The 25,918-nt window shown below is 36.5% G+C and overlaps 1 protein-coding gene and 1 pseudogene across 1 annotated transcript; both read right to left on the reverse strand.

Moving 5' to 3' along the window:
- Nucleotides 1–9,188: 9,188 nt before the first annotated feature.
- LOC144368112 (endoplasmic reticulum chaperone BiP pseudogene) lies at nt 9,189–11,564 on the reverse strand (annotated as a pseudogene).
- A 533-nt stretch (nt 11,565–12,097) lies between these two features.
- Nucleotides 12,098–23,876, reverse strand: LOC144368575 (rho GTPase-activating protein 29-like). The gene is made up of 7 exons (XM_078027769.1): nt 23,772–23,876; nt 22,847–23,035; nt 22,446–22,583; nt 18,708–18,940; nt 15,667–15,982; nt 15,432–15,540; nt 12,098–13,125 (listed from the first exon to the last, which is right to left on the reverse strand). Exons 1-7 carry the CDS (start codon nt 23,874–23,876, stop codon nt 12,275–12,277), a joined length of 1,941 nt encoding a protein of 646 aa, XP_077883895.1. The 3' UTR covers nt 12,098–12,274.
- Nucleotides 23,877–25,918: the final 2,042 nt, after the last annotated feature.

Consider the following 25,918-nt stretch of genomic DNA (forward strand, 5'->3'; position numbering starts at 1 on the left):
TGTTAAGGAATTTGGAGCCCGACCCCACAGTATGTAGATCGTAGCCAACTTTTTCTTCTATCAGACGCAGTGTCTCTGATTTGATATCTAGGTCCTTGATCCATTTTGAGTTAACTTTTGTGCATGGCAAGAGAAAGGGATTCAGTTTCATTTTGTTGCATATGGATTTCCAATTTTCCCAGCACCATTTGTTGAAGATGCTATCCTTCCTCCATTGCATGCTTTTAGCCCCTTTATCAAATATAAGAAAGTTGTACTTTTGTGGATTGGTTTCTGTGTCCTCTATTCTGTACCATTGGTCCACCCGCCTGTTTTGGTACCAGTACCATGCTGTTTTTGTTACTATTGCTTTGTAGTACAGTTTGAACTCTGGTATTGCTATACCTCCAGATTCACACTTCCTGCTTAGAATTGCTTTTGCTATTCTGGGTCTTTTGTTTTTCCATATGAATTTCATGATTGCTTTATCTATTTCTACAAGAAATGCCATTGGGATTTTGATTCGCATCGCATTAAACCTGTAGAGAACTTTGGGTAATATCTCCATTTTGATGATGTTAGTTCTGCCTATCCATGAAAAGGGTACATATTTCCATATTCTAAGATCTTCTTCTATCTCTCTCTTTAGGGTTCTGTAGTTTTCATTGTATAAATCTTTCACCTCTAGGTTGATTCCCAAGTATCTTATTTTCTTTGAGGATATTGTCAATGGAGTGGTTTTCCTCATTTCCATTTCAGAAGTTTTGTTGCAGATATACAGGAATGCCTTTGATTTATGCGTGTTGATTTTATATCCTGCCACTTTGCTGAATTCATTTATTAACTCTAGCAGTTTTTTGTAGACCCTTTTGGGTCTGTTAAATATATTATCATGTCATCTGCAAATAGCGACAATTTAAGTTCTTCTTTTCCTATTTTTATGCCTTTAATTTCTTTTGTCTGTCTAATTGCTCTGGCTAGTATTTCAAGGACTAAATTGAATAGAACTGGTGATAGAGGGCATCCCTGTCTTGTTCCAAATTTTAGAGGGAATGCCTTCAGTTATTCTCCATTTAGGATCATGCTAGCCTTAGGTTTAGCATATATAGCTTTTACCATGTTGAGGTAAGTTCCTGTATTCCTAGTTTTTCTAGTGTTTTGAACATAAAGGATGCTGTACTTTGTCGAATTCTTTCTCTGCATCTATCAAGATGATCATATGGTTCTTGTCTTTAAGTCTATTGATGTGGTGGATTACATTTTTTGATTTCCGAATATTGAACCAGCCTTGCATCCCAGGGATGAATCCTACTTGATCATGATGCACAATTTTTTTGATATGCTTTTGTATTCGATTCACGAGGATTTTATTGAGAATTTTTGCATTTAAGTTCATTAGAGATATTGGTCTGTAGTTTTCTTTCTTTGAAGTGTCTTTGGTTTTGGGATCAGGGTGATGTTGGCCTCATAGAATGAATTTGGAAGAACTCCTTCTTTTTCCATTCCTTGAAATAGCTTAAAAAGTATTGGTATTAATTCTTCTTTGAAGGTTTTGTAGAACTCCGCTGTATACCCATCCGGTCCAGGGCTTTTTTTGGTTGGTAGTCTTTTGATGGCTTCTTCTATTTCTTCTTTTGTTATTGGTCTGTTTGAATTGTGTATGTCTTCCTGACTCAATCTGGGCAGATCATATGACTTAAGAAATTTATCGATGTCTTCATTATCTTCCATTTTATTGGAATATAAGGTTTCAAAATACTTTCTAATTATCTTCTGTATTTCTATTGTGTCTGTTGTGATATTGCTTTTTTCATCCCGTATGTTAGTAATTTGAATTCTCTCTCTTCTTCTCTTGGTTAGCATAGCTAAGGGCCTGTCGATCTTATTTATTTTTTCAAAGAACCAACTTTTAGTTTTTTCAATGGTATTTTTTGTTTCAATTTCGTTGATTTCTGCTCTAATTTTAATTATTTCTTCTCTTCTACTATATTTGCTGTTGTTTTTCTATTCCTTTTTTAGGTTTTTGAGATGTAGTGTGAGTTCATTTATTTGTTGTTTTTTCTTTTTTTGAGGAAAGAACTCCAAGAAATGAATTTCCCTCTTAAAACTGCTTTCATTGTGTCCCATAGATTTTGGTATATTGTGTCTGTATTGTCATTTGTCTCTAAGAATTTTTTTATCTCCTCCTTTATATCTTCTGTAACCCATTGATCATTCAGTAACATATTGTTCACTTTCCAGGTGATGTAGAATTTTTCCTTCCTTCTTTTATCATTGATTTCCAGTTTCATTGCATTATGATCAGATTTGGTGCATGGTATTATCTCCACACCTTTATATTTACTGAGAGTCTCCCTATGGCATAATATATGGTTTATCTTTGAATAGGATCCATGTGCTGCTGAGAACAACGTGTATCCACTTGATGATGGTTGATATATTCTATATATGTCGGTCGAGTCTAGGTTATTGATTGTGTTATTGAGTTTTATAGATTTTTGTTCAGCTTTTGTCTAGAGGATCTGTCCAATGGCAAGAGCGGTGTGTTGAAGTCCCCCATAATTATTGTATTGTGGTCTATTTGACTGTTGAACTTGAGAAGAGTTTGTTTTATGAACGTTGCAGCACCATTGTTTGGTGCATACAAATTGATAATTGTTATGTCTTGATGGTGGATGATTCCTTTTAACAGTATATAGTGTCCTTCTTTATCCCTTTTGATTAACTTAGGTTTGAAGTTGATTTTATTCGATATGAGTATGGCCACTCCTGCTTGCTTCTGAGGGCCATGTGAGTGGTATGATTTTTCCCAACCTTTAACCTTCAGCCTATGTATGTCTTTTCCTTTCATATGAGTCTCCTGAAGGCAGCATATTGTTGGATTTGTTTTTTTAATCCAGGTTGCTAGCCTATGTCTCTTGGTTGTTTAAATTAAGCCATTAACATTTAAGGTTACAATTGAAATATGGTTTGTACTTCCAGTCATGTTTATTTATTTATTTATTTATTTTAGCTAGTTTTTCCTCTTTGGTTATTTTTCTCACCCTTTACTGAGACATCTCCCACTGTTAGTTTTGGGTGCTATTTTTCAATTTCTCTTCTTGTAGTATTTTGCTCAAAATGCTTTGCAGTACTGGTTTTCTGGCTGTGAATTCTTTTAGCTTTTGTTTATGGTGAAAGATTTTAATTTCATTGTCAAATCTGAAGCTTAATTATGCTGGATACAGTATTCTTGGTTGGAATCCATTATTTTTCAGCGTTTGAAATACATTGTTCCAGGATCTTCTCGCTTTCAAAGTCTGTGATGAAAAATCAGTCCTTAGCCTAGTTGGTTTACCCCTGAATGTAATCTCCCTCTTTCTCTCATAGCTTTTAATATTCTCTTCTTGTTCTGTATGTTAACTATCTTCATCATTATGTCTTGGAGTTGGTCTATTATGGTTTTGGATGTTTGGGGTCCTGGAGGCTTCCAGGATTTGGCAATCCATTCCATCTTTCATCTCTGGGAAGTTTTCTAGGATTATTTCATTTAATAGGTTGTCCATTCCTTTGGTTTGAACCTCTGTGCCTTCTTCTATCCCAATGACTCTCAAATTTGTTTTTTTTTTTTTATGGGATCCCATATCTCTGGGATAGAGTGCTCGTGAGATTTAAGCATTTTTTCTGTGTTGACTATATTCTTTTCAAGTTGATAAACTTTGTCTTCATTATCTGATGTTCTGACTTCTACTTGATCTAGTCTATTTGTAATATTCTCGGTAGAGTTTTTAATCTGGTTTATGGTTTCCTGCATTTCTAAGATTACTGTTTGAAATTTTTTTTAAATCTCTATCTCCTCATAAAGCTCATTCTTTGAAGTTTGAATTTGTTTAATTTGTTTTCAAAATATACTTTCACTGCTTGGACTTGCTGTCTCATGTATTCTCTAATATTCCGTTCCATCTGAGTTAGGCATGCCTTGATTTTTTTCCCTGTCCATGTTTCTGATGATTCTAGGTCCTCCAGTAGATTTAAGTTCTCCTACGTTGTTTGTAATCCTTTTTTCCCTTGTTTTTTCATGTTGTTCACGTTACTTTTCAGCTCTGTTTGACTGCTTTGTAACTGCTTTCCCCTATACATTTGTTTTGGCTTTGTATATCTCTGTTGTCTCTCCTTTTTGGTGGGAGATTATGCCTAGAAATGTTGAGCTTTATTGTACTTTAAAGCTGATTCATTCAATTCATAAAAGACTTCCAGGTTCTGTATGCATATAGTGATTTGTTGTTTGTTCTTAGGACTGTATGTTTAGGTTAGGTGCTATGGTGGTACAAGGGTTAGTATGTCTTGGCTACTTTAGAAGATTGCTCTACTGAAGGTGGATACTAACAGGCATTTGGATCAGGGTGTTGGTATTAGCTAGGTATTTAGGAGTCCTATAGACAGCCTTGAGACCTTCACCTATTTGCATTTAGACAATTACACGTAATGGAAGACATAATGCTTGGGATGAAAGTTGGGGGGTAAGGGAATGAAGGTGCTCTTAAAAAGAAAGAAGGAGAGTGAGATAGATTAGAGGAGGATGAAAAGAACAAGAAAACTTTAAATGGGAAAGAAAGAGAAAAATAAAGGAATAGAGAGAGAAGAAAAAAATATATTGAAGTCTTAGAGGTCCATTTTCTTCTCTTCCAGTAGGTGGAGCTGTGCCCTCTGAGTGGACATTCTTCTCTCTACCTGCCCATAGCAATCCTTGTAAGGTGTCTCCTGGGAGTCTCAGACTTGTCAGTCCAGAGCCGTTTCACTTCTCTGGCCCTTACTCCCCTTCCTCCTGTCCGACAGCCAGCCAGGTCCTCTTCACCAGAAGTGGTTTCCCAGAGATCTAGTTACACTTGCAACCCCATCGCATGTCCCATTTAAGCCCCAGTGCTGTGGTAAACTGGCAGCTAAGTCCTTGGGAGTCACCACTGGTGATATGGGGGGTTGGAGGTCGGGAATCCGCTCTACTTCCCTACAGACACGACCCCTGAGAGGTCCATGAAGTTTCTTGGCTGCTTGTGTCTGGATGAGGGGGGAGTCACACACCTGCTAAAGTGGATTCTGCTGGGAAGGAATTCTGTCCGTGGAACTTCGATGACGTCACCTCTCTGCTATGGCGGGCCACAGGCTCCTTGCTGGACTGTCCGAAGGGAAGGGTGGGACTGGTCCATCCTAGGTTGGCTTTAGCTCCCAGCTGGATAATTCATGAAGGCTTGGCTAAAGACTTCTTCCTGCCAAGCTCTGTTTCAGAGGCTAGCGGGACCTAGTCACGTTTGCTGTGGGCAGACAGCCGGGCCGGCAGCCGCGCGCCATGGTGCGTGGACTGTGGCTGGCAGATCTAAACCTCTGCATCTCATGGGGAAATCCAGAATAGCAAGTAAGTGTCTAAGTTGACTTAATAAGCCACAAGTCTTTTCTTAAGGTGATAAGAGGATGGGTTGTTATTGACACTTTGGCTTATTCACAAAGTTCTTAAGTCTATTAGATGCAATGCCAAGTTCCAACCTCTACATGCTGCTGCCGGACAATGCAGACAGAGCAAGCAAGACGGCAAGCAGAAAGCAAATGGCGGCTCCCACAGAGTGAATTTTCGGCACAGAAACCAAGGCCCAGCAAACAATCCCAATCCACGAACTCTCCTGGAACAAAAAATATTCAAAAAGCGGGGCACAGTGAGCTTTCTTTGCCTCAGGTACTTACACATTACACATTCAGCTTCTCTGCCAGGAGCAAAGCAACAGAGGAAGCAGATGGGAGCAAAGAGCCCGCGGCTCTGAGCAGCAAGTATCCAGGAGCCAAGTGTCTCCTGTTCAATCTCTTTGTTCTTTCTGCTGCTTGGCAAAGTGATTTACTACAGATTAATGGTGAAAGGAGCTCTAACAAGCTTCGCGAAATCTCGCTTAAAGCCGCTGATCTGAGCACCATGCTCAGCACTTCAGCAACCCCCAGTATGCAGCTGCCATGATTATTCAGGATTTCTCTTTAAAGTGTATTAAACATGGTTGCTATAGTCTGAATATGTTCTTCCCAAATGTCTATGTTGTAACAATCACCATTGTGACAGCAGCCAATGGGACAATGTGACTTACTACACTCTCCAAATCAACTTAAATAAATTGTTTCTCAATTCTAATGACACGTACGTTTTCATTGGTTGATAGTACAGGTAGAAAAAGTATGTAAAGTGATTAATAAGTCAAAACATGTGATTAGATCATGGGGCTCTATGTTTTTTAACAGAATGAATGCCCTTATATAAGAGGATTCACACATGGTTCACATCCATTTCCCCTCTTCTGCTTTCAGTCAACTGATGATGCAGCAATACACGCCACCTTGGACAATGTGAATATACTTAGTGTGACTTAACTGTACACTTCAAAATAGTCTAAATGGCAAATTGTACGTGTATTTTACAATAAAAATATGGAAAGATGCATTTTCTATTGTTCAGTGTTTCCTGCTATTATTTAGTAATCACATTCATTAAGAGCACTAACCAGCCAGGCACAGTGGCTCATGTCTGTAATCCCACTGGGAGGCTGAGGCAGGAGAATTACAAGTTCAAAGCCAGCCTCAGCAAAACAAAAGCAAGGTGCTAAGAAATTCAGTGAGACCCTGCTCTAAATAAAAAACAAAATAGGGTTGTGGATGTGTGCTGAGAGCCATTGCCAAGTAGGAATGACACATGACAATTTCTTTGTAAGCCTACCCAATGTTGCTTAGAGGAAGGACTCTCCATATTGGACCCAGGTCATTTGCAGTGACATTGCATGTATGCTTGAGTAAGGTGACCTTGCTCAAGGACCAGGGCGGATACACATTTAGAGTGTATCCTGCTGAGATTAGGGAGTATCCCACTCCTTGGGTTTAGGGTGTTTCCAGGTTTAAGGTGTACCCTGCTGGGAATAGGGCGTATCCTGCTGCCTCAGTTTTGCCCGCTCCTTGAGTTCCCATTGAGTTCTCCTGGGTTTCAGAGAGTATTTGGTTTTCAGAGCCCAGTGGATTTGGCCCAGAACGTGAATTTCCCCAGAACGTGATTGTAGAGTGCCGATGTGAGTTCGGGAATAAAGAATTGCTGTTTGAATCTACAAGGCTGTGAGTCGCTCGTGATTTTGTGCCCAGCCAGACTGTGGCAGATGTGGCTCTCTTGTACTCCAAAAAAGAAGCACTAATCAAAGTTTCACAACCCTGTATTTGAGATTCAATTCTGCTTGCTGCTTCTCTGAAAACTAAAAGCCTGTCACTTAGCTAAGCCTTAGTTTCCTCATCTGTAATACAGGAATTATAAAATGCTTCCTTACCCATTAGAGGTTGCTATGAAATTTCAACTTGGTAAAGTCTAAATACACAAAGCTCAATAAATGTTAGCTCTGATTTTATTTTTAAGTTTTCAAACCAATTTGATTCTTGTACTTTGTATATGAAAGGCTAAAAAACGGCTTTAGCATTAAAAAGGCCATTTGTTCATTTCTCCTTAGTCCTTAATGTTATGGAGAACTATAAGACAACATGCCCTAAAACCCATTTCATATCATAGTCAAGTGATGAGCCCATGTGTTGATCACTGAGTCAATAGTTAATAATCTTAAAGTATCATACTCCAAGAGGCAACAATTTCAGAGAAGCCACAATAACATATTGTACATGAAATAATTTACATATAATAATGTGTGTATAAACCTGTACATATAATTTTTATCAAGTATAATATGATCATACAAAAACATTGACTCACAATATAGTTCACACATACCAAAGAAGGCTATTTTATTTTTGTCCCTTTTACATTATATTTTAGGCAAGATGATGAAACCCAGAAAATAACAGGAGTGAACTAGTTTATAAAACCTGGGTATTTTATAAGCGAAACACATTCAGTCATCTACATCTCTCAAATTGCAAACGATGTGATTTACTATACTCCTAAAATGAACTTAAATAAATTATTGTACAATTCTAATGACATATACATTTTCACTGGTTGATAGTCAGGTAGAAAAAGTATGTAAAGTGATTTATAAGTAAAAATATTTCATACAAAATGTTATTCTGAATTTTATTTAAAGGCAGGGTTGCTAAGAGTTTTGTCCTTGCTAAGGCTGGTTTTATACTTGAGATCCACCTGTCTCAGCCTCCCAAGCTACTGGGATTACAGGCATACATCCAAAGGAATGGTTTTAACCAAACCCTCATAATGTCAAGAGAAAATGCATTAAAATTAAAAATATCTGAAGCATGCATTTTTAAGACCATTATAAAAAATACAAAAAAGGTTAAAAATATCATAAAATAAAAATTTATACAGATAAAGTTAAGGGGTTAAAAACTATCAAATGTATTAAAATCATCTAAAGCCAATTAAGACATAATTTATCTATATAATTTAAATTATAATATTATATAAATGTATTGTATATTATATAATACATATATAATATGCAATATATTTATATAACATTCTAATTTATATTATATTATACATAATACATTTATTTTATCATATATACATACAATAAAATCATATAAATTATATATATAAATTTTATGTATATTAATATATAAATATATTATATATTCATATTATATATTCATAGTAATATATTATATATAATTTATATAATATATTTACATAACATACTTATATATTTATATAAAAATTAGATATATTAATATATAAATATATAAGTATATACATTATATAAATTATATATATTACATTTCAAAATGTTTATGATTCATATGTATTTAATATAAATTATATAATATATGAAATACATATATATTATATATACATATAATAATATATAAACTTTATTTTATTATATATAACATATTTATTATATATCATATAATAGATTTATATTAATTTATATGATATTGCATATCATTGTAATGTCATTATATAATAATTTCTATTATTAATAAGAGAATATTACAATCATTATATTAGTACAATTAATATAAATATAATATATAAAACATATGGATTATATTATAATTATATATAAACAACTTATATCATATATATATCTAAATCTATAATATGTAGTATATAATATATAATATATAAATATAATTTAAATTATATAGTTTAGTTATTTGGCTTTAGAAGGTTTTAATGCTTCTGATACTGTTTTTTCCCTTAGCTTTATCTGTACAAATTTTTATTTTATGACAGTTCCAAACTTTTACTATTTTTTTTTAAATAACAAACATTTATTGGTGTCACTTACGGTAGAAAAAAGTCCCTACCCCAGATGTGCATGACCCAATTGTTAAATAGAACATTTCTGAGGTGAACACACATCCTGACCCACATTTTAATATCCAGTTTTTTAAGATAGCCAATTCCTCCTCTCTCTCTTCCCCAAAACATGTGAGCAATTGCTAACGGAAAGCAGTAAACAGCCATTTGGGCTATAGCATTTTCAACTCCACTCTGAGGTGAAGATTCCAATTACATTGGGGACTTCAGTTCTCTCAGTTTCCTCCTAAGGAAAGTTCTGAGTCTAGTATTTACAATATTAGAGCACTAGCAGATCAGTGTCTTCAACTCATCTCTTTCTGCTGTATCCTCTTCACTAATTGGGGGAGGGCATACATTTCCATAGAATTTGCTGATAATTGGCTGAACAATTTCTTCTAGTTCCTTCTTTTTACTTTTGAAGTCTTCAATGTCAGCTTCTTGGTGGCTTTCCAGCCATTCAATCTTCTACATCTTTTTAAATGGTCTCCTTATCTTCAGAGGAAAGTTTGCCTCCCAACTTTTCTTTATCTCCAATCTGATACTTTAGAGAGTAGGCATAGTTTCCAACTCATTCCCAGTATTAATTCACTCCTTGAGTCTTTTGTATTCCTCAGCAAACTTATCAACATCATCAACCATCTTTTCAATTTCTTCAGGTGTCAGGCAATTTTGGTCATTGGTAATTGTAATCTTATTTTTGTTCTCTTTACATTTGCCTTCAGCTGTAACCCAAAGAATAACATTCACATCTATCTCAAAAGTGACTTCAATCTGGGGGACTCCACAGGAGGAATTCCAATGAGATCAAATGTACCCAGAAGGCAGTTGTCTTTTTTCAGGGGTCCTTTACCTTCATAGACCATGATTGGAATAGTAGGTTGATTATCAGAACCTGTAGAAAAGATCTGAGACTTCTTGGTGGGTACCACAGTGTTCCTTGGTATCAGTTTCGTCATGACACCTCCCACAGTTTCAATAACAAGTGTCATGGGACATACATCAAGCAGTACTAGGTCACCTGTATCTTGATCATCAGAGAGTACACCAGCTTGGACAGTGTCATCATATGCAACAGCCTCATCTGGGTTTATGCCACAGGATGGATCCTTGCCATTGAAGAACTCTTTAACAAGTTGTTGAATCGTTGGAATTTGAGTACAGCCACCAACAAGAACAATCTCATCAATATCAGACTTCTTCAAGTCAGAATCCTCCAGTACTTTCTGAACAAGCTTCATGTTTTCTCTTCAAATTTTGCCTGAGTCAGGGTTTCAGAAAAGTCTTCTCCTTCATAGAAGAATTCAATTTTAATTCTTGCTTAATGTTGAGCAGACAGGGCCCACTTGGCCTTTTCTACTTTACACTGGAGTTTCTGCACAGCTCTGTTTTCTTTCCTAACATCTTTGCCAGTCTTCTTTTTGTACAGCCTGATGAAATGTTCCATAACACACTGGTCAAAGTCTTCTCCACCCCGATGAGTATCTCTATTGGTGGCCATGACTTTGAAGACATCAAATTGTCAATGGGGAGAAGAGACACATAGAAGGTTCCACCACCCAGATCAAACACCAGGATGTTATTCTCTCCCTCCCTCTTATCCAGACCATAAGCAATACAGCTGCTGTAGGCTCATTGATGATCCTCATAACATTCAGGCCAGCAATAGTTCCAGCATCTTTGGTTTCTTGCCAGTGGCATCATTAAAATAGGCTGGTACAGTAACAACTGCATGGGTCATCTTCTTTCCCAAATAAGCCTCAGCAGTCTCTTTCATTTTAGTGAGATTCATAGCAGAGATTTCTTCTGGAGCAAACGTCTTAGTTTGAACACCTCCAATATCAACCTGAATGTATGGTTTATGTTTATGTTTCTCTTCAAACACTTTGAAAGGCAAGAACTTGCTGTCTTGCTGCACAGAAGGGTCATTCCCAGTGCTGCCAATGAGCCGCTGGGCATGGAAGACCTTGTTCTCAGGATTGGAGATGAGCTGATTCTTGACTGTATCTTGGATCAGATGTTTTTCTTCAGGGGTGAAGGCCACATAATACGGCCTGATGCACTTGCCCTGATCATTGGAGATGATCTCCAGTGGCCATTCTTGAACACCCCGACCCAGGAGTAAGTGGTTCCCAGGTCGATGCCGACCACGGTACCCATGTCCTTTTCTTGTCATCCTCCTCAGCCATGCTGCACAGAGGAGCAGCAGAACTGCGGCCACCAGAGAGAGCTTCATCTTGCCCTAGCTGTTGGCCAGTTGCTCTCCTCAGCAGACAGCCAGAAGTCGCAGACAATCCAGCAACAGGCCACAGCTGAGAGGAGTCGGGTTACAGGTCTCTTACACTTGAGATGCCTCAATTCTGTCCGTCTGTGTTGACTTTGCCAATGTCTCAGACTTTTTAGTATTGAAGTGCCTTTTCTTTCTACAATTGTATTAATTACCATATGTAAAAATTGATGAGTAGAATGCTAGTAAACACAGATTTGCAAGCTTTTAGGCCACTATGTAAATATTTAAAAATTTAAGTGAATTGCCAATGCTTGCATACATGCTATAACAACACAAGTGGTCAAAGATGCACTAGAACATTATGTGGGAAAAAATTATATTCATACCCAATCAAGATTTTTCAGGCACTTGCATTCAGATGCATTTTATGAATCAGCACCAGGTTTGCTACAAAATAAACTCATTTTCCCCTACTGCCCCTATTTGTTGAGAACAATATTATACATTAAGGATGCATTTAAAGGAATCATTTTATAGAGAAAATTATATTAAATTTAAAATTATAATACTTATTTTATGCATAACTTCAAAAACACAGAATTTAAAGACAATACCAATGAGCACTAACATTCTATATGACTAAAACACTATCATTCTATATGACTAGCAAACACAATACAGGCCAAAAGGCAAAATATACACTTTGGCAATCCTATACAAAAGGGGTTCTGTTACAACATTCTTTCATAAAATAAACACAATACATAAAAATGAAACAAGAAAAAGAAAAACTGAATTTTGACAACCTACACAAACTGTGGCATTTCAAATTCAAGGTCTTGTAACTCTTCCATTTGTTTTAGCCTGAGTCCCTGGCACATTGGATTCATGTCAGGCAGGCCAACCTCCTCACAGTTCTCTTTAGGCTCAGCAACTGGTTTCAAAGCATAAGCTGATGTACTGTCTGCCTCTGGAACAGATTTCTCCACATGACTCAGGGGAGTAAGAGCTGTGCTACGAGGCACTGCTGCTGAAGGTGAAGCTGATCTCTCCTCAGTCCCCCTGACTTTGCTGGTCGGGGTAGGTGGTTGGTAAAATGTTGTCCCGAGATGGGGCTGCAGTATTCTGGGTGCTCTTGCAAGAGCAAGACGGTGAGAATGAGAGGACAGTCTCACTGGTGCCTCTCTTGCTGAACTGGCTAGTGTGTTGGACTGTGTGGCACCGTTGGAATGGTCACCACTAACCTTGATGCTCATTGTCAGTTTTTCCTGGAGTACACTTGGCACAATCACTGCACTCGTGCCAGTTAAGTTCTTTGGTTCACATTGTTGTTCCTGAGTTTTTTGTGGAATCTGCTGATCAAAACCATTAATTTGGGAGCCAACAGTAGTAGAGGTATCTTTTCTATTAAGTCCTTCAAAGGTAAGATTCTGGCAAAACTTGTCTGAATTGACATTTCCCACATTTCTGCTGTTTTTCTCATTAGGAGAGCTTGCAAGATGGAACCTATATACAGGCAAACAGAAACATCTGATCTTGGGGCTTGGCATAGGCCTCTGTATATCATTTGTTGTCACATCAGATTTCAGACTAAGTGGTTTTGTGGTTTTACACATATTTTCCATCTTTTGTGATGATGATTCAAGTTCTTTGTGATCTGAAGAAGAAGAGATTTTTTTTAACTTCATGAAGCTTGGTTAATAAGGAAGTGTGGTTATTTATGAATGGGCATTCTCTCAAACAACAGAGTCTTACATATTTTTTCCAATATTATTTTCTCATTCATCTATGCAGAGGAATTCAAAATCCATACAATATTAAAGGCACATTTTTAATTAAAGCATTGCTTTTTAAAATTCAACTTAATAGAACAAATAGTCACAAAGCACATAAAATTTAAACAAAACACTTCTTATAATAACTTGTTTTAATATACTATCCATGAATGAATATTTTCTGTGTTAAGACTTTCCTGATTTCAACAGGCAGACAATGGTAACTCTAGAACAGTAACACTATTCTGTACACCAACAAACGCCTTGTCCTGAATCCCAAGGACTTTGCCTGTCACTTAATTTGCTTTCCAGCTACATTCTGTCCATACTGAGGGCAACACACCAGAGAGGACTTGGATGCTCTCCCAGCTGATCCACTAAGACATGGCAATATCCTCTGGACAAAGGAAGGTTGAAGAGCTGTCAAAATTGCCATTGTGCTACTGGTCCTGGAGACTCCAGATTTACCTCCTTCTCTTTCTCCTCTAGTCTGGTCGCTAGATCCGTTTTCTCACCTATAACCCTAGCATCTCCAACTCTCTCTTTGCTGCATGTACCCCAGAAGCTCCTGTTGCTAGAAAGGTGCAGCCATCTGGCCATGATCCTCGTCTCCCTGCTGAGAAACATCAGACAACTGTGTGCCTTGCCACTGGTCTGATGGCTTTCCAACAGCCTTGTTCATAGCCCACAGTCCTCATCCCTGCCACCTGGTCCTTCTCCCATATCCTTGGGCAGTGGTTTGCAGAGAGGTGCACAGCAGCATCACTTGATGATGATCGCAGGTCATCATCTCATCTGACCTCCTTCTTCACCTGAGGCTTCTGGCCTCTCTTTCCTGCTTCCCAGGCAGTGCTCATGTGATTTGCTGTCCTGGACCCTTCTCCACATTGATAGAAGGGAGCTGAGCCATTGTGGTTGGATGGCAACCACCAGAACATATTTACAGTCCTGCAGAACTTCTAGCACCACTTCTAGCTGCCTGGGTGATGTCGCAGCTCCTGCTCCAGTACTGCCCTGGGCAAGCCTAGTGCACTAGCCCTACCTGCCTTCTTCTGTCAAGACAAACTCCTATGTGGAGATATGTTGGCATGTGGTGTTAATGATCTTCTAAAGAAAAGGCTCAGAATTACCTGGTATGTAAGGAATATTTCAAATATTTTAAAATTATTTATTGTTATTACTATACGTACCTGAAAATCAAATTTCACGGGACAGTGAAACAAGGTTCCATTTAGGAATGAGACAGGATGAGTTTCAAATCCTGAATCAACAATAATTTAGGGACATGACCTTTGGCATTATTTACTTTCTTCAGACTGTTAGCTATGGCTTAAATGAGGCCAAGATTCATTAGCCCAGAAGTGCTAATAAGATCAAATCAGATAAATGGAATAAGTGAGTCCAGTGCTTTTCTTTGCAGAGAGGTAATGGACTGTCTTTGTTTTCAGACTTCCTCAGGCTACACTCATTGATATTTCATTAATTTAATTTATCAAATTTAACATTTATGACTATGTATTGAAAAATTCGGATTCAGCTCTACTAAAGCAGTAATGAATGAAAGGTTTTCAACCCCCTTACCAGAAACCATTCACTGAAATAAAAGGATCAAAAAACAGTGAACAAAAAGACTGGAGCCAAGAAAATGGAAGACATGTGTGCTTAATGTGCTAAAGTTAGGCCACAGGTAAAGGAACATCAAAAAACTTTAGGAGTCTATTTTTTTTTTTTTTTTTGAGTTTCAGGAGACCAGCTTTTTTTTCTGTTTTGACTTCAATTGATGACAAAGAAGTAAAGGTGAAAACAAATCTCAGAAAGAGAACAAAAATAATTTATGAATTTCAAGATATCCTTTTATAAGAAAGAAACAAACCATGATATTCATTTAAATGACATTCACTAAACTTTCTCAATGGCTAGAAAAGTTAACTAATAAAACCTTGAAGTTTGAACTTACCTCAACTAAACTAACCTTTTTTTTTAAAGGATGAGTATTGTAGATGGACACAATATTTTTATCTTCATTTATTTGTTTTATATGGTACTGAGGATCCAACTCATGGCCTCACACATGCAGAGGCAAATGTTTTACCACTGAGCCACAAGACCAGCCCTCACCTTGGTTTTTAATCATGACTTCTTGGCAAGGTTTGAAATATGCAAGGATATAGGTTACATGATCACTCACCAATGAGACATGCATCCCATTTTTCCAATGCATTTTGCTTGCATTCTGATTCCTCAAATGATGTAGCCAATTCATAATTTTTAATTTCAATATCTGCAGTGTGAATATCCTATTGATACAAGAAAAGTTTTAAACTAAAAGCAAAACACATCTCAAAACAAACAGTTCAAAGACTATTAACTTGTTAACATAAACATCACAAATTTAATCCAATTCTGTAATGGTCAAAACTCACTTGCTTTGTAGAAAAATATTGTGACTTTGTGGAATGTTCTGTTGATATTATGGGTTTGGAAGGAGGGCTTATATCCACATGAGGTGCAACAATGTCAGTATTAGATGAAGCATTTTGTGGCTCCAGAGACTCATCGAAGATCATCTGTGCATTGGTAATAAAGAACTCCACCAGCAGGGCCTGATTGGCATAGGCAACTAGAGTGGAGGAGATGGTACCAGGAGTGGTTGTAGGCCTGGGCCTCATGATACAGGGTCCAAATACCACCCCCAAGTTTTTTGAGTTCATCAGGTTCTCTTCAGAATGGTCTACAACCCTGAAAAGAAGAACACATAAAGTGTATGAGATGTGCCTCATAGAGGTCCTTAATGATAGTTTACTATGACTTGAGAAGGTTGGAGAAAACTCGGGCTATGGAAGACTACAAAACGTTTGTCAAGGGTCAAGTTAGGTAGGTCTAGGGAAAGAATCCTTTGTTTCATTATGATACTTACCACACACCAAACTGAGTTTCAGAGTACTATATGAGGATAAAATGCCTGTAAGTAGAAGGAACTACTGAACTCAGTAGCAGAAGGAAGAAAAACACCTCTAAAAATTGCTCCATCATTGTATGTCAGATATACTCCCTGTTTCTTATACTGGAAACTGGCACTGTCAATTTCTCTCTCACTGCCCAGTTAGCTTTCTTTTTTAAAAAAATAATTTTTACCTAGAGATGGACACAATACCTTTATTTTATTTATTTATTTTTATGCAGTGCTGAGTATCAAACCCAGTGTCTCACATGTGCTAAACACACTCCCAGCTACCCACAGCTACTTTTCTAGCCTAGATGATTCTCTCTCCTGAACATCTCTCTATTGTATTGCCACTATCAATGTTCTGGTTTTACTTCAAACACTCTCAGCTTGTTATTTCTATCCAGAGACTATCCAGAGAAATCTTGTTATGACTATCCAGAGAAATCTCTATGTCTGGTTTAGCTATCAGGATGATACTAGATTCATCTATGGGTAAAAAAGCTGTGATATATATATATAGTGAATGGGGTAGTTTTGCTATTTGTCTTTCAAAGGATTCAGCACTGATGTATAGAAATGCATTTGATTTATGGGTATTAATTTTATATCCTGCTACTTTGCCAAATTCATTTATTATTCTAAAAGTTTTCTGGTGGAGTTTTTTCGATCCTCCAAGTATAAAATTATGTCGTTGGCAAAGAATGGTAATTTAAGTTCTTCTTTTCCTATTTGTATTCCCTTGAATTTCTTTCATCTAATTGCTATGGCTAGAGTAGCAAGGATTATGTTGAACAATTTTTAGATGGAATGCTTCCAAGTTTTCTTCATTTAGAATGATGTTAGCCTTAGGTTTAGCATAGAGAGCTTTCACTATGTTGAGGTATATTCCTACTACCCCTAGTTTTTCTAACATTTTGAACATGAAAATGTACTGTATTTTGTCAAATGCTTTCTCTGCATCAATTGGTATAATCATAGGTTTCTTCTCTTTAAGTTTATTGATGTGATGAATTACATTTATTGATTTCTGTATGTTGAACCAACCTTGCAACCCTGGAATACACAACTTGATCATGATGCATTTTTTTATATGTTTTTGTATGTGATTTGCCAGAATTTTATTGAGAATTTTTGCATCTATGTTCACCAGGTAGATATGGATCTGAAATTTTCTTTCCTTGATGTGTCTCTGGCTGGTTTGGGTATCAGGGTGACACTAGCTTCACAGAATGAGTTTGGAAGGGTTTCCTCCTCTTCTATTTCATGGAATAATTTGAAGCCCTTCAAAATATGAATGGTTAAAAAAAACTGTGGTATATATACACAATGGGCTATTACTCAGCATTACAAGAGAATAAAATAATGGCATTTTTAGGTAAATGGATGGAGTTGGTGAATATCATGAAGTAAGCCAATCCCCCAAAATCAAAGGCCAAAATTCTCTCTGATAAATAAATGTTGATACATAATTGGGTCTCTGGGGATGGAGGAACATTGATTGGGCTCAGGAGAGAAAAGGAAGAGGAGGGGTATGGGGTAGGAAAGATGGTAGAATGAGACAAACATCATTACCCTAAGTACATGTATGATTGCACACGTGGTATGACTCTACATCATGTACAGAGAAAAGAAAATTTGTGCTCCATTTGTGTACAATGGATTGTAAAGCATTCTGCTGTCATGTATAACTGATTTGAACTACTAAAATTTTTTTAAGTTTTATTTTATTTATTTATTTGTATGTGGGGCTGAGGTTCAAACCCAGGGCCTTGCACATGCTCTACTGCTGAGCCACAATTCCAGCCACAAAAAATAAATTTAAAAAAATTTAAAAAGGAGATCTTAATTGTTGTCAGAAAGCTCTAGCAGTCAAATCTGAATATGTGAAATTCCTGATTCCAAGTTCTTTAGTGGGTATAGAAACAACATGGTCAACTAATCTGCCAGGTAGGTAAAATTTTTTATCAAGTCTCTAGGAAGGGTAGCACAGTTCCTGCTACTGCTTGCTATATTGTAGCCTAATGAAATCAAATTTTCTAAATGCAAAATGCTTTCTTGTGTCTCCATGTCTGTTTCTCTCTGCCTCGTATGCTCTTCTGCACGTTCACTACCAAATCACCACTCAGTTCTTAAAATCAAACACAAGGCCTTTTGCCTCTTCTGCTCTATTCCTACCCCCAAAACTTCCTCTGCATGCCTACAAGCTGTGCACAGCTACTAGAAAAAGGATGATGGTGAACTGTGGTTATATACAGATCTGTACCCCAAGAGGATAAGCCCACAAATAGCAGAAACCCTATATTTCCATCCTACTTTCCCCAGCCAGAGCCTCGCACACAGAAAGCATCTGAGGGAACCATGTTAGCTGCATGAACATGTATTCAATGTCTCCCTCTCCCAACACATAATAAAAACATCCTAAAAATCATTTTGAAAATCATAACACAACAATATAAGTGTACTGAATACTATTGCCTTGTTCAATTAAAAATGGCTAAGATGGTATAAAATTTTTACCTCCTAAGATGGATGATAAGGTAATGTAGAGTGTTAAAATTGGACGGTGGCAATTTTCTTAGAAGGTCCTTGGTTTTGAGAACAATTTGGTTGATTTCCGTACACATATTTGGAGATGTGTTGTCTTCAGAGTTGTCCCTTTTGGTGTCCTGTTCTTGGTTAATATGTTGGATGACATTTGCAAGCTCCATAAACTCCTGGTACCATTGGAATAAAACCAGTGGTTCTGGTAGCTAAAGAAACAAAATTATATTAAAAATACCTTTGGGTTGAGGTTATGGCTCAGAGGTAGAGTGTTTGCCTAGCACATGCGGGGACCTGGGTTTGATCCTCAGCACTACATAAAAATTAATAAACAAAATAAAGGTATTGCATCTCGCTACAACCAAAAAATCAATATTTTGAAAAAATCTTCTGCTTGTTTTCTTTGTTAAAGTCAACTATAAGTGAGAATTGCTCAAATAATTTAGCATGTCCCTTTAGATTAACAAAATTTTCTAAAGTCAATCTGTATTTATTGATATCTTTTTCATTACTGAAGATTGAACCTAGGACCTCAAGCATGCTCTGCAAGCACTCTAGTACTCAGCTTCATCCCTGCCCATAAAATAAAATATATATGTTTGGTAGAGAAGTGACTTAGAAAGCAAATCAAAATCTTGACTATCAATTATACTTATGTTAATAACAACTTAATAGATAATGAGTGAAATTCTAAACTTTAAATGAAATTTAAGCTTTAAGCTTCATTATGGGATTTGAAAACTCTTCATCTCTATTCTAAACACATTATATTCACATCTGCCCCCCAAATAGCATAATCTTCAGCTGTTTTACTGGAACAAACATAGAATAGTGAACAAAATGTATAAAATGAATCAGAAACCCATGGATTTTATGAGTAAGGGGTAAAAATATCAAAGTGCTAAAGGGCACAGATTTTACTTGGGCAAGAATGAAGATCAGCACAAGATAATATGACCTACAAAAACATACTGTCAACATCTCATGAAACTTTAAAACAGGCTGATTTGCCATGAATAGATTAAAAGAAGTAGTTCTTACAACACATATCCACTGCCATAATGAATTTCAACGTTTCTACTGATCTACAATAGAAAATTCAGTGAACAGTTAGCTACCTGATGTCCTATAATATCTGTGGGAAGTTAAGGTGTTGCCTTGTGATCAGTTTCTATCTTTACCATTCTGGTATCTGAAGCAAGTCACATCACCTCTTGGAGCTTTAGGTCAATGAGTCAGATAAAGGCTACTCTCTAACACTATTGCAAGAATTGAGCACACTTTCCCAAATGAAAGTCTTAGACATACAAAATTCCTCAACAGAATGCAAGTTTATTGTATTGGACCCAATTCATCTCCTCTCCCTGACTGACTAAACAAGGTTAAGGATGACACATTATGAGACTTCCAGTCATTCAAAGGTATCAACCTCCATTTCTCAGTTGAGGGGTCTGTAGAATGTGATTAAAGGGTTATCAATGCTTTCCTGGGCTAACATTGTAAATCCAGCAATTTATACTTAATTTCTTTCTCTCCTGCAATTCCACTAAAATACACTAGGCTCATAAGGACTAGGAAAATAGAGAAAACAAAAAGCAATAATTCACAAGTAGAAGAGCAGATGAATAAGTCCTGATGCAGCATTTCCAAGAGAACTGACTCTTTGTCACTCAACATGATTTTCAGAATCCTAAAGGGATGTGGACAATCACTACCAGGTCCTGTGATCTTGGCTTAGGTTGCAGGTGGGCCAGCTGAGAAAGCCTAGCTCTCTATAGAATCCTGTCTCCACTCCATGTACTAGGGCAATCTCCTTTCTAAAACTCTGGAAATTTATTCTCTGGGCAATGGGAGACAGAGGCTCTCTGAATCGAGGCAATGCCAAACATAAGGAACAGAGAAGTAACTGTCTTCAAATGGGGATATGTTGGCTATATGCACACTGAAAGTACAGATCCTACAGTCTTAGTAACCCTGGCTCCCACAGTATTGATATTGTATCTCTAGGCAAGGAAAAAACCCTTTCCTGGGGGACTGGGGTTGTGGCTCAGTGGTAGTGCACTCATCTGGCATGTGTGAAGCACTAGGTTTGATCCTCAGCACCACATAAAAATAAATAAATTAAAAGTATTGTGTCCATCAAAATTAACAAAAATGCCTTCCCAGGAGGACCACACCAGTGCCAGAACAGGGAACTAGAGACATGTAGTTAGGCATATACCAAACAGTCCACCTCGACCACTTTATAGTAAAGTTCAAAGTTTTTAAAAAGCCTTGATGTGTGTTCAAGTGCTTCCAAAGTGATTTCAAGCCCAAACTCATGTAACTAGACACCATGAAAGACAAAAATCAAAATGGGTAGAAAAAGAACAAATTGAAGGTGTAAAATGATGCTGTCAATATGCTGGCAACTAGTCAGATATGGTGAAAGAGCACTGGAAATGTAACTGATCTAAATTGAGATGTGCTCTAACTGAAAAATAGATACCAGATTTCAAAGAAGAAGAGCTGCAATACAAATAAATAAATAAACAAAATACCTCATAATTTGAAAAACTAGATACTCGAAATGTTAAATGATATATTAAAATTCGCTTCACTTTATTTTTAATTTTTATGTTGCTATAGAAATTTTTTTTTTATTGGTTGTTCACAACATTACAAAGCTCTTGACATATCATACTTCGAACAATAGTTTCAAGTGAGTTATGAACTCCCATTTTTACCCCAACTACAGATTGCAGAATCACATAGTTTACACATTCACATTTTTACATAATGCCATACTAGTGACTGATGTATTCTGCTACCTTTCCTATCCTCTACTATCCCCTCCCCCATCTTCTCTTTCTATCCCATCTACTGTAATTCATTTCTCTCCTTATTTTTCTTCCAATTCCCCTCACAACCTCTTTTATGTAGTTTTTTATAACAATGAGGGTCTCTTTCCATTTCCATGCAATTCCACTTTTCTCTCTCTTTCCCTCCCATCTCGTGCCTCTGTTTAATGTCAATCTTTTCTTCCTGCTCTTCCTCCCTACTCTATTCTTAGTTGCTCTCATTATATTGTTATATATGAGGGTCACATTGTATTTCTACAGAGGTTAGAGGCCAAATAGAGAAAAGAACCCTTAATGAGAAAAATCTATGAATATGCACAATAGAAGAGCATCATATAATCATTTAAAAAATGTTATCAAAAGAACAGAAAATCAGACTTCTTGAATATTAAAACATGATCTCACAAATGGAGTAATTTACTTATTCAAGAAGAAAAAGACAAGGAACTGTCTTAGAAAGTTTTTGAAGAAAAAAAACAATAAAGAAAAAGTAAGGGAACTGCGGAACAAGTGCCAAGCAAGTGCAAGACCCTGAATTTTTAATCCCCATGGGTACAAATAACAAATTTATAAACATTTATATGTGTGTTTATGTATGTGTACACACACATCTCCAAACAAGAGCTTCAAGTACAAGGGTGGGAGAATGGCAATAAAAATCAAGAAAAGTTCCAAGAACTAAAGTGCTCACAACTGACAGAGCTCGTGGAGTGGCCAGAATACTGGATGGAAATATATCCACATCAAAGTACATCATTATAAAATCTTAGAATAATGAGAGGGGTGATGACATAGTCTATACCAATGAAAAATATGAAATATAAAATATTTTTGCTCTTTGCATTTCATGGTAGGTTTAGAATAAAACTTTCACCTGCTGAAGGTAAAACTTCAACACTTCACAGATATCGTGTGAAGAAAATTTGGTCAGGTCTACTAAATGCCTTCCATTTTCCAGAGCTTGACAAAGTATTGCGATTTTTGCCTGGTTGCCACTCACTCGATAAATTCCCTTGAAGAGAAAAGAAAAAGAGAATACAATATTTTACTTTAGTACAAAGGGCTAAATGCAGACATCTAGACAGAGTTGATGTATCTACTTCAATTTTTATTAGTATTTAAAAAAATACAAGTTGAAGTTCAATAAATTAACATTTTCCAAATAAATGTGAATAAATTTAGTTATTACAAATGGAGAGTGCTGATTTTCTTAAAGTCCCTTTTTCATTAAAAAAGGCATTTATGTTTTTAGAGTTTTAAGAGTAAACAACATACTTGTAAACACAAGGCAGTCTTTTCAATTTCTAAAGTACACATTTTGATTATGAAAGGAATGCCATCTGGCTCCTTTTTGGCAACACAGGACAATTCTGCTCCAAATAAGTGCATTTTCCCCGAAAGTCTCCGATGTCTGCAAACGATGGTTAAGTTTGCCATGCATTTTTTATGGCAGACAAGAAGACACTATAAGAAAATGATATTTGAAAATTGATTGACTCACCTTAAAATTATTCACAACTAAGCAAAATACAGGCCGACTAATAATGACAAAAATATGTTAAAAAGTACGATTTGTGGTTTGTGAATTACATTTCACAGGAAAATAAAGAAGAAAACTATAGAAATAAACTGTGGGACTTTATTCAACATGTACTGGCAAGCCAGGTGTGATGGCATATGCCCATGATTCCAACTACTTGAGGGGTTGAAACAGGAATTTCTCAAGTTGAAGGCCAGACCAATCTAGCAAGAACCCATTTCAAAACACAATTATGAGAAAGGGTCGATGGGCTGGGGATGTGGCTCAGTCGGTAATACTCTCGCCTGGTGTGCGCGGGGCGCTGGGTTCGATCCTCAGCACTACATAAAAATAAAATTTAAAAGAAGATATTGTGTCTACCAGAAACTGAAAAATAAATATTTTTAAAAATCTCTCTCCCTCTCTCTCTCTCTCTCTCTCTCTCTCTCCCTCTCTCCCTCTCTCCCTCTCTCTCTCCCCCTCTCCTTCTCTCTTTCTCTTCTCTCTCTCTAAAAATATGGCATGTGCAAAACCCTGAATTTAGTTCCCAGGAGTACAAAAACAAATTTATATATATTAAAATGTGTGTTTGTGTGTGGACACACACATCTCTAAATAAGTAAAATCATAACAAAAAAGTATATAGCAAAAGAAAAAATTGTGATTCCCAAAAGATCTTACCTCTTTGCATTTAAGACCTCGAAATATGACAATGCGTTCACAGTATCCACATCTTGCTGGACATCTCCATTTTCTGAACTTATGGGTGGCAGCTGCTTTTGCCATTAATGATTGCTGAAATGTTCCAAAGGAGCTGGGTCCTTACAACAGAAATGTTAGTATGAAAGAAGGGTAAAATGACAAAAACATATACCACATGATATTGTACTTGGAAGAATTTTTAGACTTTGAGATTACTTATATATTACAAAAAGCTATTATTTTGCATTTCTAACATTAAAGCATCTCATTTATTGATCTCTTATAAAACACATTTTTATGTACTTATGAAAGTGGAATGCATTCCAATTCATATTACACATATAGAGCACAATAGTTCACATCTCTAGTCATATACAAAGTATATTCATACCAATTCGTGTCTTCATACATGTATTTGGCATAATGATGACCTTCTCATTCAACCATCATTTCTAACCCCATGTTCTCTCCCTTCCCCTCCCACCCCTCTGCTCCAGAGTCCTCCCTTGTTCCCCCTCCCTACCCCACTATGAATCACCCTCCTTATATTAGAGAGAACATTTGGCATTTGTTTTTTGGGCTTGCCTAGCTTCACTCTGCATTATCTTCTCCAACACAAACCATTTATCTGAAAATGCCATGATTTTAGTCTCTTTTATGGCTGAGTATATCGGATTTTGGAAGAACCCTGCATGTTTTTATGCAGAAATTAACAAGTTGATTCTAAAGTTTATATGAAAATGTTAAAGATATATGAGAGCCAAAGAAATTTTAGAGAATCTAGACTACTTGACTTCACAATTCACTGTAGAGCTACAGGATTCAAGCCAGTGTGCTTTTGGCCTGGGAAGAGACATGCAAATCAACAGAATAAAATAGAAATCAAAGTAGACTCTCTTGTATTTAGTGAAGCTATTTCTTTTTTTTATAAAGTCATTTAATTTTTTAAATACATGACAACACTGGAATGCATTTCAATTCTTATTACACATACAGAGCACAATTTTTTGTATCTCTGGATATAAAGTATGTTCACATCAGTTTATGCCATTATATATGTTCTATTTTTTGCATCATAATTCGTAATACACATATATACCACAAGTTTTCATATCTCTGTTTGTATATAAGGTATGTTGACACCCATTTCAAGTCTTCATATATGTACTTTGTATAATGATGTCCATCACATTCCACCATCCTTGCTAATCCCCTTCACTCTCTCTTTCCCTCCCACCCCTCCCTAGAATTAATCTCATCCTCCCATGTTGTTCCTCCCAACTCAACTATAAGTCACCCCACTTATAGCAGAGAAAACATTTGACATTGTTTTTTTTTTGGAATTGGCTAACTTCATTAGGATTATCTTCTCCAACACCATCCATTTACCTACAAATGCCATAATTTTGTTCTTTTATCAGGCTGAGTAGTATTCCATTGTGTATAAATGCCACTTTTTTTTATCCATTCATCCACTGAAGGACATCTAGGTTGGCTCCACAGTTTAGCTATTGTGAATTGTGCTGCTATAAACATTGATGTGGCTGTGTCCCTGTAGGGTTCTGTTGATTTCATTGTATAGTTATTTCACCACTTTTGTTGATTCTCAGGTATCTTATTTTTTTCAGGATATTATGAATGGGGAGTTTTCCTCATTTCCTGCTAAGAGGATTTGTGACTGATATACATCAATGCTTTTGATTTATGGGTGTTGACTTTATATCCTGCTACTTTGTTGAATTCATTTACTATTTCTTGAAGTTTATTTAACTTTTGTTTGGAAGATCTCTCTAGTGGTGAGAGAGGTGGGTTAAAATCACCCAAGATTATTGTGCTGGGAGGTCAATTTGACTCTTGAACTTGAGAAGAGTTTGATGAACATAGCTGCACCATTGTTTGTGGCATATATATTTATGATTGTTATGTATTGTTGATGTATGGTTCCCTTGAACAGTATGGAACGTCCAAATTTATCCTTTTGATTAGCTTTGGTTGAAGTCTACTTTATTTGATATGAGTTTGGAGACCCCTGCTTGCTTCCTCACTATATGTGAGTGGTATGATTTTCCCAACCTTTCACCTTCAATCTGTGTATGTCTGTTTCTATCAAATGAGTATCCTGTAGG

This window comes from Ictidomys tridecemlineatus, chromosome 11 (assembly GCF_052094955.1).
Source record: "Ictidomys tridecemlineatus isolate mIctTri1 chromosome 11, mIctTri1.hap1, whole genome shotgun sequence".
NCBI classification, from domain to species: Eukaryota; Metazoa; Chordata; class Mammalia; order Rodentia; family Sciuridae; genus Ictidomys; species Ictidomys tridecemlineatus.